General features: G+C 43.3%; 1 protein-coding gene across 1 annotated transcript in view; it reads left to right on the top strand.

Annotated features, from left to right (window-relative positions):
- The window catches only part of LOC126195334 (luciferin sulfotransferase-like), a 70,815-nt gene that overhangs the window by 12,501 nt on the left and 42,615 nt on the right, over positions 1–15,699 (top strand). The window contains exon 3 of the mRNA XM_049933908.1: positions 12,493–12,592. Coding sequence (XP_049789865.1) covers positions 12,493–12,592 — 100 coding nt within the window. The remainder of the gene's footprint in view (positions 1–12,492; positions 12,593–15,699) is intronic.

Genomic DNA, 15,699 nt, shown 5'->3' with positions numbered 1-15,699 from the left:
GCCAGGCAGGATTCGAACCTGCGACCGCAGCAGCAGCACGGTTCCAGACTGAAGCGCCTAGAACCGCACGGCCACCACGGCCGGCAAAATTTCAAAACAGACTGAAAAAGTTTCTCACTGACAACTCCTTTTATTCTTCAGAAGAAACTGTATTATTACTATGTGTAAAAGTTATTGGGTGGGAATATCGCGCAGCTAACCAACTAAGTCGTGCTTTCCTTTGTAAATACTATCACCTATATCCCTGTAAGTCACGCGTAATGGTACAAAAGGCTCTAATCACTACGGGACTTAACATCTGAGGTCATCGGTGACCGAGACTTAGAACTACTTAAACCTAGCTAACCTAAGGACATCACACACATCCATGCCTGAGGCGGGAGTCGAACCCGCGACAGCAGCAGCAGCGCGGTTCCGGACTGAAGCCCTAGAACCGCTCGGCCACAGCGGCCGGCAGTCACACTCAATACTCCGAAAACCGATTTGTGGTTAAATGAATACTACCTGCAGAATACCAGGAAAGCTTTTTATATTAAAATATTTATGCAAATAAAAATACCCTTTCTATGTTTATCACGACGGAACAAGCCGCTGGTGCTCTCATTTCTACCAGATGAGCTTCTCGCTCGGTGACATTTAACGACCGCAATGAGAGCGCGTCGGGGCTCTGAGCGCAGTGCGCCACAGAGGAAGCGGCTCGCTTTGACGTGGTCCGCGCGGCTTCGGTAAGTGGGTCGGCCTGTGCAGCGACGGCGTGGCGTCGCCACCCGGCCGCTGGCGACGACAGACGCTCGTCACACGCGTGTACAAGGAAGTCTCTGTGGCGCGGCCTCGTTACCAGCGATTTTCATTAAGGCCGAGGGAGCAAGTCGCAACAGTGGCGGCTAACGAAAACGCTAACGCACTCTTCCTCTACATCTACCTCTATACCCACACTTTGTAAACGCAACCACGAAGTCAAGGGCGGACGGTACGTCCTATTGTACCAGTTGTTTGTGTTTATTCCTGTTCTATTCACGTATGGAGCAAGGAAAGAATGCACTGGACTCGCATTCGGGAGGACGACGGTTCAATCCCGTCTCCGGCCATCCTGATTTAGGTTTTCCGTGATTTCCCTAAATCGCTTCAGGCAACTGCCGGGATGGTTCCTTTGAAAGGGCACGGCCGATTTCCTTCCCCATCCTTCCCTCACCCGAGCTCGCGCTCCGTCTCTAATGACCTCGTTGTCGACGGGACGTTAAACACTAATCTCCTCCTCCTCCCAAGGAAAGAATGATTGTTTGTGTGATTCTGGTGCGCGCTGTAATTACTTTAATCTTGTCTCCCGTTCCATATGTCAGTGATTCATAGGGGGTTGTAGTATGCTCCTGGAGTCATCATCTACAGCCAGTTCTTGAAACTTCGTTAGCAGGCTTTCTTGGCATTGTTCACGTCTATCTTCAAGAATTTTTCATTTTAGTTTTTGATCATCTCTGTGACAGTCACCCTCTGGTCAAATAAATCTGTGACAGTTCGTACTGCCTTTCACTGTATACGTTAAATATCCTCTGTTAGTCCTATTTGGAATGGGTTCCACACCCTTGAGCAATATTGTAGAACCGGACGCACGAGTGATTTGTGAGATGTCTCCTTTGTAGATTGATTACACTTTCCCAGTATTCTACCAATAAACCGAAATCTACCACGGGCTTTAACCCCAACTGAACCTACGTGATCATTCCATTTCATATACCTACAGATACCCAGCTATTTTTTAGAGTTGTCCTGTTGCAAATGTGACTCATTGATATGACATTATAACAAATTTTCTTGATTTGTGATGTGCAAAATTTTGCATTTCTGAACATTTAAAGTAAGTTGTCAATCTTTGTATCACTTTGAAACCTTATCAATATCTAACTGAATATTTACGCAGATTCTCTCAGACAGCACTTCATTACAGATACGAGAGCTGTCCGGAAAGTAAGGTGTGATCGGTCACGAAATGAAACCATAGCGAAAATCGATTTTTTTTTATTTGCAACAGCCACACCTTCCAGCTACCTTTGTAAATAGTAGCCACTTCGACTTAGATATTTGTCGTGGCGTTGTACGAATTTTCCGGTACCCTCGTCACAGAAAGCAGCCGCCTGTGCTTTCTGCCAATACTCTACGCTGGTCTGTTTGTGCCAAAAAGTCGTCTTCGTAGCCAGCGGTTCATGTGAGCAGAGATGAACAGCGGAGGGAGCCAATTAAGGACTGTATTGTAGGCGATCAAACACTTCCCATCGTAAACGTCGCAGGAGCGTCTTCATTTCCCCTGCAGAATGCGGCTGCAAATTGGCTTGAAGAAAGAAATGCATGTCATTTATATTATGTGGGCTGCTTATCTTCAGGCGAACTCTCTCACCAGATCCACATACCTGGCGGGATACACTGTTGTTTCAGGCATTTCTACGTGATCACTCTGCGCTCTGAACTGGAAAGAGCGACGTGAAGCGATCGACAGGTACGCTAAAGACACTGCCCAACACATCTGTGCAAAGTTCCATCGGATTTTCCCAGTGTTTTCTATTTCGCACCTAACTTTCCGAAGACGCCTCGTAACTGCATCATCTGAAAAAATCTGGGGTTCTGTTAGTACTGTCCGCAAGTCATTAATGTACAACATGAACAGCAAGGGCCCCAATACACTTGCCTGGGGCACACCCGAAGTTACTTTTACTGCAGACAATGACTCTCCATCCAAGATAACGTGATGCGTCCTCCCTACAAAAAAGCCCTCATTCCTGGAAAAATTTCAAAGATATTCGACGGTAGTTTTATGGATCACTTCTGCTATCCTTCTTGTAGACGGGGGTAATCGGTGCTCTCTTCCAACTACTGTGTACGGTTTTTTGTTCGGAGGATCTACGATAGATTATAGCTAGGAGAGGAGCCAAGTCAGCCCCAGATTCAACATAGAATCTGATAGGGGTTCCATCGGGCCCTGCAGCTTCTTTCAATTTTGATTATTTCAGCTGTTTCTCAACACCACTGTCACTAATACTACTCTGACCATGAATCCGCTATGTTTAAATTAAATACGCCAGAATCAAGAACAGACGTCAAAGTAACTTCGGCAGTACCTCAGGGATGTGTTACAGACAGATAACTGTTAAAAAAGGAAAGGAAAATTGGGTTTAAAGTCCCTTCGACATCACCGAGATCATTACACACGGAGCGCAAGCTCGGATTGTGTCAAGGACGTGGAAGGAAATCGGCCGTGCCCTTTCAAAGGCATCATCCCAGCGTTTGGCTGGAGTTATTAAGGAAAATTCACGGAAAACCTAAATCTGGATGGCCGGATGCGAGTTTGAACCAGATAATGTCGGAATTCGCATGAGGGTTTTGGCAGAAGATGTTTTTCCAAACAGAGAAGTCACAACGCTATAAAAACAGGACAAGTGCGAGTATTACTCGTTGTCTGAGGGTTCCGTACAAACTTAATTATGTACACAGATGATAAGAACTTTGTGTGACTCAGTGACCTCGTGCAACTCATTCTATTAGATGCCACTTCGGCTACTAGTGTGTTCCCAACGTACCGGCGACCTATATTTTAACGTGAAATCCGAACCACGTGTTGTTTTCAGCGACTCTTCACATCGTTGAGAGGGGAAGGCTAGGTTGAAACGAAGACCCAAAAATCCGTGGTCCGAGCGGGATTCTATCCCACTACCTCTCCGTTTTCAAACACCCGCTTTACGACTCCACCCTCACCCTCATCCTCACCCCCACCCCCGCCCCCACCTTAAACATACGATTATACCTGTCAATGACTGGATTATGGCAGCAATAACAATTTTTAAAGTCGGTCAATAATCAAATTTTTGTTACACTTGGAAGAAGTCTGATAGGCAACCAGCAACTGGATATGTGAATCATGGACTATGAACCATATTAACTGGGTTAGTTGGTTAGTAATATAAACTGCCGGAAAAAAATTTCAGCACACTCTATAACAAGGTCACCTTACTGACAAGAGACGAGACAGGTAGTTCGTCATTGTTGTATATATGATAAATTTAGAAAAGATGAAACGTACATGTCACAGTAAAGGGTGCTGAAACATGTGCATCAATACATAATGTACCTCCACCCCTACCCCCGCCAACCCCACTGCCCCACTGGCGGCAATGTAGGCGTATTCTCATATGCAAACGATCACAAAGGTGCGAACGGCATCCAGAGATAGACTGTCCTAAGCATCTTGCGCCTTTTATTGCATTTATTGCAATTTGCCAATGGATCCTTCACGCTCTTCAGAAAGAGTAAATTCCCGCTTCGTCATTTCCCATATGTACCGAGAGATCTGGTGATCTTGCTAGACAGGGCAGCTGTTGTTCACGATGAAGAGAACGTTGCGTTGTGGCAGTCTTATGTGGACGTGCACTGTCCTGATGAAAAAGCACATCACCATCCCGTCAAAGAAACGGCAGTAGCATGGACATAACAGCATGTGCAATGTAGCGGCCACTGGTTACTCTACCCTGCAGAAACATCAAACGTGATCTCGAGCTATAACTGATGGCCTCCCACACCATGATGCCTGCGATGGTGGAGCCTGTCTATCACGGCAAATGCACTCTGGAATAGGCAGCTCACCAAGTACACGCCATATATGGTTACGTCCTTACTCGCATACAGACAGAACCTACTCTCATCACTGAAGACGACAGAATACCATTCTACTTTCCAGTAAACTCTTTCACGACTCCAGAGTAGCCACACTTGACGTGGTCGCATTGTCCAGAGGTACACATGATCAAAACCCTGCTGGAAAAAGACGGCTCCTAACCGTTCGTGGTGTCGCAACACGTGCCCGGCTTTCGTCCCTGGATGATGTTTGGTCGGCCACCACTTCTCACATAATGCCTCGATCTTGATGTGCGCCTACTACGCGGATGTCTAGATCCTGGTCTACAAGTGAGTGGATATTCCACAGACCACTGCAGAAAGCAGCAACACACCACAGTGTCCAATAGTTGGTTAGCTCTCCATTTACTAATTGCGAAAATGTCACGGAAGTGTTTATTAAACTACAGTGGCACATTGTACACACATCAAAAAACGTTTTGCATCACCTCGGTTCCGAGAGTTCCGGAAATCGTACAGAAAACTGGGACAGAGATCAACATAAACATCATTTCCGCCCTTTTTATTGCTCATGAAAACCACCCATTGCATATTGTACCACCATATATCGATACTTCCAGAGGTGGTGGTCCTGATTGCTGTACGCACCATCACCTCTAATACGCAGTAACACGTCCTCTTGCCTTGATGCATACGTGTATTCGTCGTGGCATACTATCCACAAGTTCATCAAGGCACTGTTGGTGTAGATTGTCCCACTCCTCAACGGCGATTCAGCGTAGATGCCTCAGAGTGGTTGGTGGGTCACGTCGCTCATAAACAGCCCTTTTCAATCCATCCCAGGCATGTTAGATAGGTTTCATGTCTGGAGAACATGGTGGACACTCTAGTCGAGCGATGTCGTTGTCCTGAAGGAAGTCATTTACAAGATGTGCACGAGGGGGGCGCGAGTTGTCGTCCATGAAGACAAATGCCTCGCTAATATACTGCCGATACGGTTGCACTATCGATCGGAGGGCGGCATTCACGAATCGTACAGCCGTTACGACGCCTTCCATGGTCACCAGTGGCGTACGTCAGCCCCACATAATGCCACCCCAAAACAGCAGGGAACCTGCACCTTGCTACACTCGCTGGACGGTGTCTCTAAGTCAACCAGATCGGGTTGCCTCCAAACACGTCTCCGTTGTCTGGTTCAAGGCATATGCGACACTCATTGGTGAACAGAACGTGATTCCAATCCTGAGCGGTCCATTCGGCATATTGTTGGGCCCATCTGTACCGCGCTGCATGATGTCATGGTTGCAAATATGGACCTCGCCAAGGACGTCTGGAGTGAAGTTGCGCATCATGCAGCTTATTGCGCACAGTTTGAGTCGTGACACGACGTCCTGTGGCTGCACGCAAAGGATTATTCAACACGGTGGCGTTGCTGTCACGGTTCTCCGAGCCATAATCCGTAGGTAGCGGTCATCTGCTGCAGTAGTAGGCCTAGGGCGGCCTGAGTGAGGCATGTCATCTGCAGTTCCTATCTCTCTGTATCTCCCCAATGTCCGACCAACATCGTTTTGGTTCACTCTGAGACGCCTGGACACTTCCCTTATTGAGAGCCCTTCCTGGCACAAAGTAACAATGCAGACGCGTTCGAATCGCGGTATTGACGATTTAGGCATCGTTGAACTACAGACAAAACGAGCCATGTACCTCTTTCCTGTTGGAATGACTGGAACTGATCGGCTGTCCGACCCCCTCCGTCTAATAGGCGCTGCTCATGCATGGTTGTTTACATCTTTGGACGGGTATAGTGACATCTCCGAACAGTCAAAGGGACTGATACAATGGGGATGATACAATATCCACAGTCAACGTCTATCTCCAGGAGTTCTGGGAACTGGGGTGATGCAAAACTTTTTTTTGATGTGTGTAGTTTAGAGAGAGGCCTTGTGCGTCACGATAAGCTTTACTGTTAAAATTCGGATAGCGTGCGTTTAAAAATGGTTCAAGTGGCTCTAAGCACTATGGGACTTAACATCTGAGGTCATCAGTCCCTTAGACTTAGAACTACTGAAACCTAACTAACCTAAGAACATCACACCCATCCATGCCCGAGTCAGGATTCGAACCTGCGACCGTAGCAGCAGCACGGTTCCGAACTGAAGCGCCTAGAACCGTTTGGCCACAAAGGTCGGCAGCGTGCGTTCCTAGAAGAGTAAACCAATCCATTGCTTCGCCCTTGTAAAATCAGAGAGACTGGAGCTGACACGTAGGCTTAGCAACAATCGTTCGGCGACGATCATTCACGACTGGAATAGGAAAGAGGTACAGAAAGCACTCTCTGCCACAAATCATGTGGTGGCTTGTGGAGTGTAGATGTAGATGTTGTCCAACATGCATCCTCATAAAATTCTTCGGATCTCTGTAAAGTGCTCAATCAAAACTCAGGCCACTAAAGAAATAACCTTTCCTAACTGGAACCATACTCAGGTGATAAAAGACATGGGGTACTTCCTAATATCGTGTCGAGCTTTCTAGTGCAGCAACTTGACGTGATACGAACTCAACAAGTCGATGGAAGTCTTCTGCAGAAATAATGAACCATACTGCCTTCATAATTGTAAAAAACTCTGCCGGTGCAGAATTTTATGCACGAAATGACATTTTGATTATGACTGATAAACGTTCAATAGGACTCATGTCCAACGATCTGGGTGGCCAAATTGTTCGCACGAACTGTCCAGAATGTTCTTCAAATCAATAGCAAACAATTGTGGCCTGTGACATAGCGCATTGTCATCCATAAAAATTCTACCGTTGAATGGGTGCAAATGGTCTGAAAGTAGTTGAACGTAACCCTTTTCAGTCAATGGCCTGTTCCGCTGGATCAGGCAAACAAGTTCATTCCATGTAAACACAGCCCGACACCATAATGGAACCATCAACAGCTCGTACAGTACATTGTTGACAACTTGGATCCACGGCTTCGTGGGATCTGCGACACTCTCGAACCGTACCATCAGGTCTTATCAACTGAAATGGAAACTCATCTGACCAGGGCGCGGTTATCCAGTCGTCTAGGATCCAACTGATATGATCACGGGCCCAGGGGAGGCGCTGCGGACGATGTCATGCTTTTAGCAAAGGCACTCGCGACGGTCGTCTGCTATCATAGTTCATTAACGCCAAATTTCGCCACACTGTCCTGACGGATAAATTCGTCGTACATCTCTCATTGACTTCTGAGGTTTCTTCGCGCAGTGTTACTTGTCTGTTAGCACTGACAACTCTACGCAAACGCCATTGCTCTCTGTCGTGAAGTCAAAGCCGCCGGCCACTGTGTTGTCCATGGTGAGGGATTATGCCTGAAATTTGGTATTGTCGGCCCACTCTTGACATTGTTGATCTCGGAGTATTAAATTCTCTAACGATTTCCAAAATGGAAAGTCCCATGAATCTAGCTCCAGCTATCATTCCGCGTTGAAAGTCTGTTAATTTCCGTCGTGCAGCCATAATCACGTCAGAAAGCGTTTCACACGAATCATATGAGTACAGATGACAGCTCAGCCAAACAATGCACTGCACGATTGTACCTCGTGTAGGCTATACTCCCGCCGTCTATATGTGTGCATATCGCTATCCCACGACTTTTAGCACCTGAGTGTATATTAGTAAGACTAAATCGATCACCTGCTCCCAGTTAAAGGTTGCCTATCTGAATGCTTCCACACACAACAAAAAGTACAATCTTACGTTAAAAGTTTAATAAAATAAGTTAAGTATGTGTATGTGTCTTGAGACAGCATAACTCATGACGCGCAAATTACCCGCACTATATTCATCCAGTGTTTGGGAATGAGGGTGTTTAGTGACTTGCAACAGATTTTAGACGAAGTCTCAAGCTTTTTCGGAACTTTTTCTCCCTCACACTTAGCGACTTCCAACAAATTTTGAACATAATTTGAAGCTGTTTCACATGTGGGAGTCAGATTCTTTATAGAATCATGAGGAGGCAAGGAGAGGGCGACATACTGGTGTAGTACTATTGGGGCGATGAAACTTCAGCTCTGATATACTAACTTCTTACAATTTCTACAGTTCCTGAAAAGGAGTGTCAGTTAAATTTGCTGTATGGTTGGATGCCGGAAGTGAAGAAGAAGCGATCACAGCACCAAACAATGTAGAGACCTGCTGTGGTCCATCCAAGACAGCATGAATACGCTATACCTATTGAGAACTTACGTGGTTTTGCTGTGAGTACAGATTAATCCATATCGCCGTGATGTGGCAACTTATCAGTACACGGGGAAAAGAGGATGAGAGTTACTTACAGCTCAGACAATTTAACGAATCAGCAGTGTCAAAATACTAAAATGAATGCAGTAGACAACATATAGTTTGAAGCTGATGTGCTTACTAGATAGCCACTTGCCATCAGATGGAAGAGGCGAGAGGCGACTTTGATGATGAAGCTACCCACCTCCAACGTGGATCGTGAGGATGGCAACAGGCTTCCATCGCCTTGGCTAGCAGCTTCAAGATAGAGTGTACTCATGAGCCACCCCCATCGCGACAGACTGCAAACCCTTCCGCGGAACCTAAAGAACACAGTAACCCATCCTGACTACCATTGTAGACAGAAGGAGTAGCAACAAGTCAGAGAGGTGATTGCCGTTAGAGCAACAGCTGGATTTCCCTGCTCCTCACTGTGTATCTTACCATGCCTGGGAAAGTATCCAGAAATCAGTCAGTGTAGTGAATACATAGATGAGGAAGTGCAATTGGCTAAATTCTAGCTCCACTCTCTTGGATCACTGAAACAGTAATCACAGAGTTAGCAGGTAAAGTATAGTGTTGTAAAAATCAATTTAAGCTTCACTGTGACTTGCACTATATCAGTATAACAAACAAAAGTTATTTTTTTGTACTTTTCGTCTCCTTATCAAGGATTTACAGTGGAGTTATGTACACAAGTGCAGAGATATTCAACAAGGTTCCATCCAACAAAAATCAAGAAAGTCGTAATCTATACCAACTTAAAATAAAATTGGAAATGTCTCATTCAGTAAGATTTTATATCCTACCGACATTGTATTATTCACCAAAATCTTTTTAATTCAGTTTGCTAAGTATCATTCAGACAAGCGGTGCACAAAGCCATCATTTCCATAAAACTTGAGTTTTACGAAAAGCGTAAAAAACGCCTTGGAAAGATGACAAAAAATACCAGCTGGTGATATTTACGTATTTAAGGCCTGTGCTGTTTGAGGTTTGCATCTGTGAATAGCATTCTCAAACGAGCAACCATTCTGTAATCCAAACTGTGATATGCTAAATAAATTGTTTCCACTTAAGTTTGAGACTACGCTGGAGTACATTACTATTTCGAACATTCTGGAAAAAATATCAGTAAGGAAGCCGGAAGATAATTGTTTACGTGTCTCTCATCATCTTATCAACTTTCTTATGAAGTGGTTTAACACTTGCATATTTTAACCTGTCTGGAAAATTCCCTGTGCCAGTGATGCACTGTTGTATCACTAAGGCCATTACATATTACGTTGGCATAACTTTTCAAAATTGTGTTTGATATTCCATCAACATCACAAGAGTTTTTGTTTTTTAGAATTTTTGTAGTTCTTTTAATTTCGGCTACTTCGATTGCTTAATTTTTATGGAATGACATGTTTAATACATTCTCTTGCTTCTTCTACTGAACCATTTAATCTTATACACTATGTGACCAAAAGTATCCGGACACTCCCAAAATATATGTTTTTCATATTAGGTGCATAGTGCTGCCACCTACCGTCAGATACTCCATATCAGTGACCTCAGTAATCATTAGACCTCGTGAGAGAGCAGAATGGGGCGCTTCGCGGAACTCACGGACTTCGAACGTGGGTAGGTGATTGGGTGTCACTTTTGTCATACGCCTGTAGGAGAGATTTGCACACTCCTAAACATCCCTAGGTCCGCTGTCCGCTGTTTCCGATGTGGTAGTGAAGCGGAAACGTGAAGGGACACGTACTACACAAAAGCGTTCAGGCCGACCTCGTCTGTTGACTGACAGAGACCGCCGACAGATGAAGAGGGTCGTAATGTGTAATAGGCAGACATCTATCCAGACCATCACAAAGGAATTACAAACTGCATCAGGATCCACAGCGAGTACTATGACATTTAGGTGGGAGGTGAGAAAATTTGGATTTCATGGGCGAGCGGCTGCTCATAAGCCAAACGACGCCTCGCTTGGTGTAAGGAGCGTAAACATTGGACGATTGAACAGTGGAAAAACGTTGTGTGGAATGACGAATCACGGTACACAGTGTGGCGATCCGATGGCAGGGTGTGGGTATGGCGAATGCCCAGTGAACGTCATCTGCCAGCGTGTGTAATGTCAATAGTAAAATTCGGAGGCGGTGGTGTTATGGTGTGGTCGTGTTCTTCGTGGAGGGGGATTGCACCCCTTGTTGTTTTGCGTGACACTATCACAGCACAGGGCTCCATTGATGTTTTAAGCACCTTCTTGCTTCCAACTGTTGAAGAGCAATTCGGGGATGGCGACTGCACCTGTTCATAATGCACTGCCTGTGGCGGAGTGGTTGCACGACAATAACATCCCTGTAATGGACTGGCCTGCGCACTGACCTGAATCCTATAGAACACCTTTCGGATGTTTTGGAGCGCCGACTTCGTGCCAGGCCTCACCGTTCAACATCGATGCCTCTCCTCAGTGCAGCAATCCCTGAAGAATGGGCTGCCATTCCCCAAGAAACTTTCCAGCACCTGGTTGAACGTATGCCATCGAGAGTGGGTGTCATCATCAAGACTAAGAGTGGGCTAACACCATACTGAATTCCAGCATTACAGATAGAGGGGGCCATGAACTTTTAAGTCATTTTCAGCCAGGTGTCCGAATATTTTTGATCACATAGTGTATATACCTTGACTCATTCCATAGCCCTGAAGGTTCTTCTTCTTGATGGAATGTGCAGAATACCACGAATGAATGAATGAATGAATAAGTAGTCCTTTCTTCATTCGCCAATGTGGGCCATTAAAACTCCATCTTAAATTACAATCAGTTAAGAACATCAGCGCCTATTCTCTCACTCTCGGTGTCGAATCTTATGAAAATTTTTGTTTACAGTAGTATCCAGGAATTATTAGGAGAGGCGTGGAGACAGCATATTAAAGTTGCATTGCCCCAGTTGTGTTACACACCTTGTAGAAAGACATTTGAAATAGTGTAGGAAATTTTAGTTCTTGATTTTACAAAATTCAAGAAGAATTTTGTGGCTTCGGTGTGCAAAACCTCGGAAAATTCGAGTCTATTCGTCTATTGTGGCCATGGAGCAAAGCAGTTGACTATGTTCTTGTCATCTAAAGTTGCATAAGGAGAATCATATCTGGGTTCACCGGCACATCCGACATAAGACTGTTGTGCTACGCGACTACTCCAACCGCAAATGTGTCATCCACACCCTTCCTCATTTTTAGAGATTAACAAGCTATAAGCCAAAATTAAGCCATATTTTCACGTTAGCTAGAAGGAATTCGATTCTATAGTATCTCTAATACAGCAGGACAACTATCAGCGCATACCCCACTACTGACTGGCGACTTACCGGAGATAAATTAATAATCAGTAGCTTGCCAACGACCGAAGGCCGCAGTTAGTTTTATGCGCAAAATTTTTTCTGTTTGTTCCTGTTCCAGATAAGGAACAGCCCCTGTGGCTTTCTCCGCTAGCCAAACGAATTTTTGGTGCCATCTGCACAACAAAATTTCCCTGTTTGCTGGTAAACATGGAGCGACATTCATAGAAATTTCTGTGTCTGCTGCTGAAACTGAACCGATTGGTAAATGCTGTTACAGGAACGACATGGACACAAGAAATGGTGTGGCTGCTTGGGCACGATTGCGATTTCGAGACGGCGAAGAAGATCAATCTGGATGACAGATTTCCTCAAATTCAGTAAGTACGTTGTAAGATATCCACTTATAAATCACGTCTCTACAGGGGACACCCATTAATTCTTTCTTCAAGGGATGCCATATGCAATATATGAACAGTTGTATTTGGACACCACAGTGGTAACCTTGTTAAGACCAAACCATGAGGGGTGAACTTGTGAAACCTGTATCCCAGACTCCTACCAGTTACTGCTTCGTGTCTGTTACGTAACTCCGCAACCTGGATGTATGAGAAAATACAAGAACAGATGGTTTGATTGGAATGAGGCTAAATTACAGGTTGAACTACCATAGAAATAACAAACACTCTCTGTAGAGCATTGTATTTATTCTGCAGTGCATGCTTTACACACGTCCGTACAAGATTAAAATTATGATCTGGTACCATCCTGTAACTTTAAAATACTTTGATACCTAGTTAGTTAGTTTCAGGTTCCATAGATATCTCGCACGATAAATCGTAATGACGTGGAATCACTCATTTTAAATTCGCATCACAAATTATTTTCTATATACACCTACATGCTGATCATTGAAATGATAGAAGAAAGGCAGATGTGATTAATTTCTACCCACCATGTTTCATACGTTACAGTACTATAAATTATCCTATGGCATAGAGTGAGTTGCCAAGGAGAACATTTCTCAGTTTATTCTCAAATTTTACTTTTTTGTCTCTCAGACATTTTATATAACTGATTAAGTGATCAAAAATTTTGATTGCATTACTGTGCACCCATTTTTGTGCTACAGGTACCCATAATGTGGTGTAATGAATGTTATTTTATCTTCTGGTGTTGTAATTATATGCATCATTGTTCCTTTTGAACTGCGATGGATTAAAAACAACAAATTTCATGAGGGAATAAATAAACTGTGAACCAGCAGTGAAAGTACCCAACTCCTTAGTCAGATGCATACAACACGATCGTGGGTGACACCACACATTAAACTTACACTACCTTTTTTGAGCAATGAAAATTTTCTTTCTTAAAGATGAATTATCCCAGAGCACATTCTGTATGATGTCACTGGATGAATATATTCAAAGTATGTCAACTTACTGATTTGTCTCTCCCTGAGATTTGCAATGATTCAAAGTGAAAATGTAGCTGATGTAGCTGAACTAAATTGTTTTATACGAGCAAAAGTAGTGGACCTAATATTGAGCCTTGGGGATCACCATATGTGATTTCTCCCCGGTCAGAACAATTTCCCCAGACTACATTAGCTGAGTTACTAATTACAGCTTTCTGCATCCTTTTGGTGAGATATCATCCACTGGTTGATTATACCATCAATTCCAAAAAACTTCAGTTTATGTAGGAGAATATTGTGATTCACTCATCCTTAGATAGATCGCAGATAATACCAGCCAGCAGTTATTGTTATTTAATGCTTGTAAAATTTGGAGAGTGAACATGCGAATGACATTCTCAGTTGAGCAACAGTTCTGAAAACCATACTGTGATTTACTGCCGATATTATTGTTGCTCAAGTGAGACAGTATTCTAGAATACGTCACCTTCTCAAACATTTTGCAAAATGATGTCAGTAGTGAAACAGGTAGATAGTTATTGACATCTCTCCTATCGTCTTTCTTAAAGAGATGTTTAACAACAGCATATTTCAGTCTCTCTGGAGAAATATCTTGAGTCAGTGATGTATTTCGTGTTTCAGATAAGACAAGAACAAATCTTTAGTACTGTAGTGGAAACACCCCCAAATCCAGATGAGCTCTTATTTTTCAGAGAATATATATTTTTCTTAATTTCAGAAGAAGAATTTGATGTTATGTTCATATGACAGAATTTTATGAGAGTCGTTCTTTTTCACATTCTGCTATGATTTTTCTTTTGGTCTGTTTCCCTGTGCTTTCTGCTACATTTAAGAAATGATCATTAAATATACTTGCTGCTTGTGACCGATTATTTGTAGCCCTTCCGTTCAGTTCAATAATGATTTTATCTCATTCTGCGGCTGGATGTCCTCTCCCTCGTTTCACTACATTCCAAATAGGTCTGTTGTCGGAATTATTGATTTTTGAAATAATGTATATGTACCTCGATTTTTTTTTAATAATATTTAATAGTAATTTTGAGTAGAGTTTGCTGTGGGCTACTATGGCAGGATTTCTGCTCGTTCTTGCCAAAAGATGAATTTCCGTTTTCCTTTCACAAGATAATTTAGTGCTTCTAGTTTTCCATGGTTTCTTACATTGCTGCTTAATATCTTTCCTGATTATCTTGCGCAGAAAGCTGTTTTCCAACAATAATATAAATTTGTCATGGAATAAATTAAATTTTATTCCAGTATTCGGTTCATTATGAATTTCATTCCGGGTCATCTCTTGTAAACAATTCTTAGTAACATTTGTTTTGAGTCATTAATTATTCTAACCGACTTCCACTGTGTAGTATCAGTGCTGCAAGGTAATATGTCATCTATCCTAACTAACTGCGCACTATAATCAGAGAGACCATTTGTTACTGGGCTATTTCCTTGCTCTGAGCTTCATAAAGGAAACATTATCAATGAGGTTCCTACCGTCTTTACTGGGACAAAATTGTAGGTTCCAAATATGGTTTCCAACTCATTTTTCCTATCACAAAACTTTAGAAAATCTACATTAAAGTCGCGAAAGACGTAACTGCTCGCCGTCATCCGACAGATAGCATGGTAAGGAATCCAGACTCTCATAAGCTTTCCAAAATTTCCCAGTTCGGATCTATGAATAGTTACAACTAAAAGTGAACTGTTTTTCTGCATCAATTCGCAAGCACACATTTTTATGTGCTGATCACAACAAAATCTACTATCTCAGTTTTTTTGAACTTGTGTTCTGTCTTAATATGTGCAGAAAATTCTCCTTCTCCCATATTTGTTCACATCGGTAAGGTGCTTACTCGTACATGTCACTTACCTAATCCTGTGGTTATCTGGTGCTCAGAGAGGCACAGGATGCTTATCTTTTCGGAACTCTCTAAAGTCTCCAAACAGACAAGAAATTCTTCTATCTTATTACTCAATCCTCTGATATTCTGATGGAATAATCTAAAATTTCTTTTCTGTGTTGTTCTCAAGCAATTACTGTGGCTCTTCTGTTGT

This window comes from Schistocerca nitens, chromosome 7 (assembly GCF_023898315.1).
Source record: "Schistocerca nitens isolate TAMUIC-IGC-003100 chromosome 7, iqSchNite1.1, whole genome shotgun sequence".
In the NCBI taxonomy this organism is placed as follows: domain Eukaryota; kingdom Metazoa; phylum Arthropoda; class Insecta; order Orthoptera; family Acrididae; genus Schistocerca; species Schistocerca nitens.
Note: the sequence above shows the minus strand (reverse complement) of the source record. Positions and strands in the feature narration are given on the sequence as shown.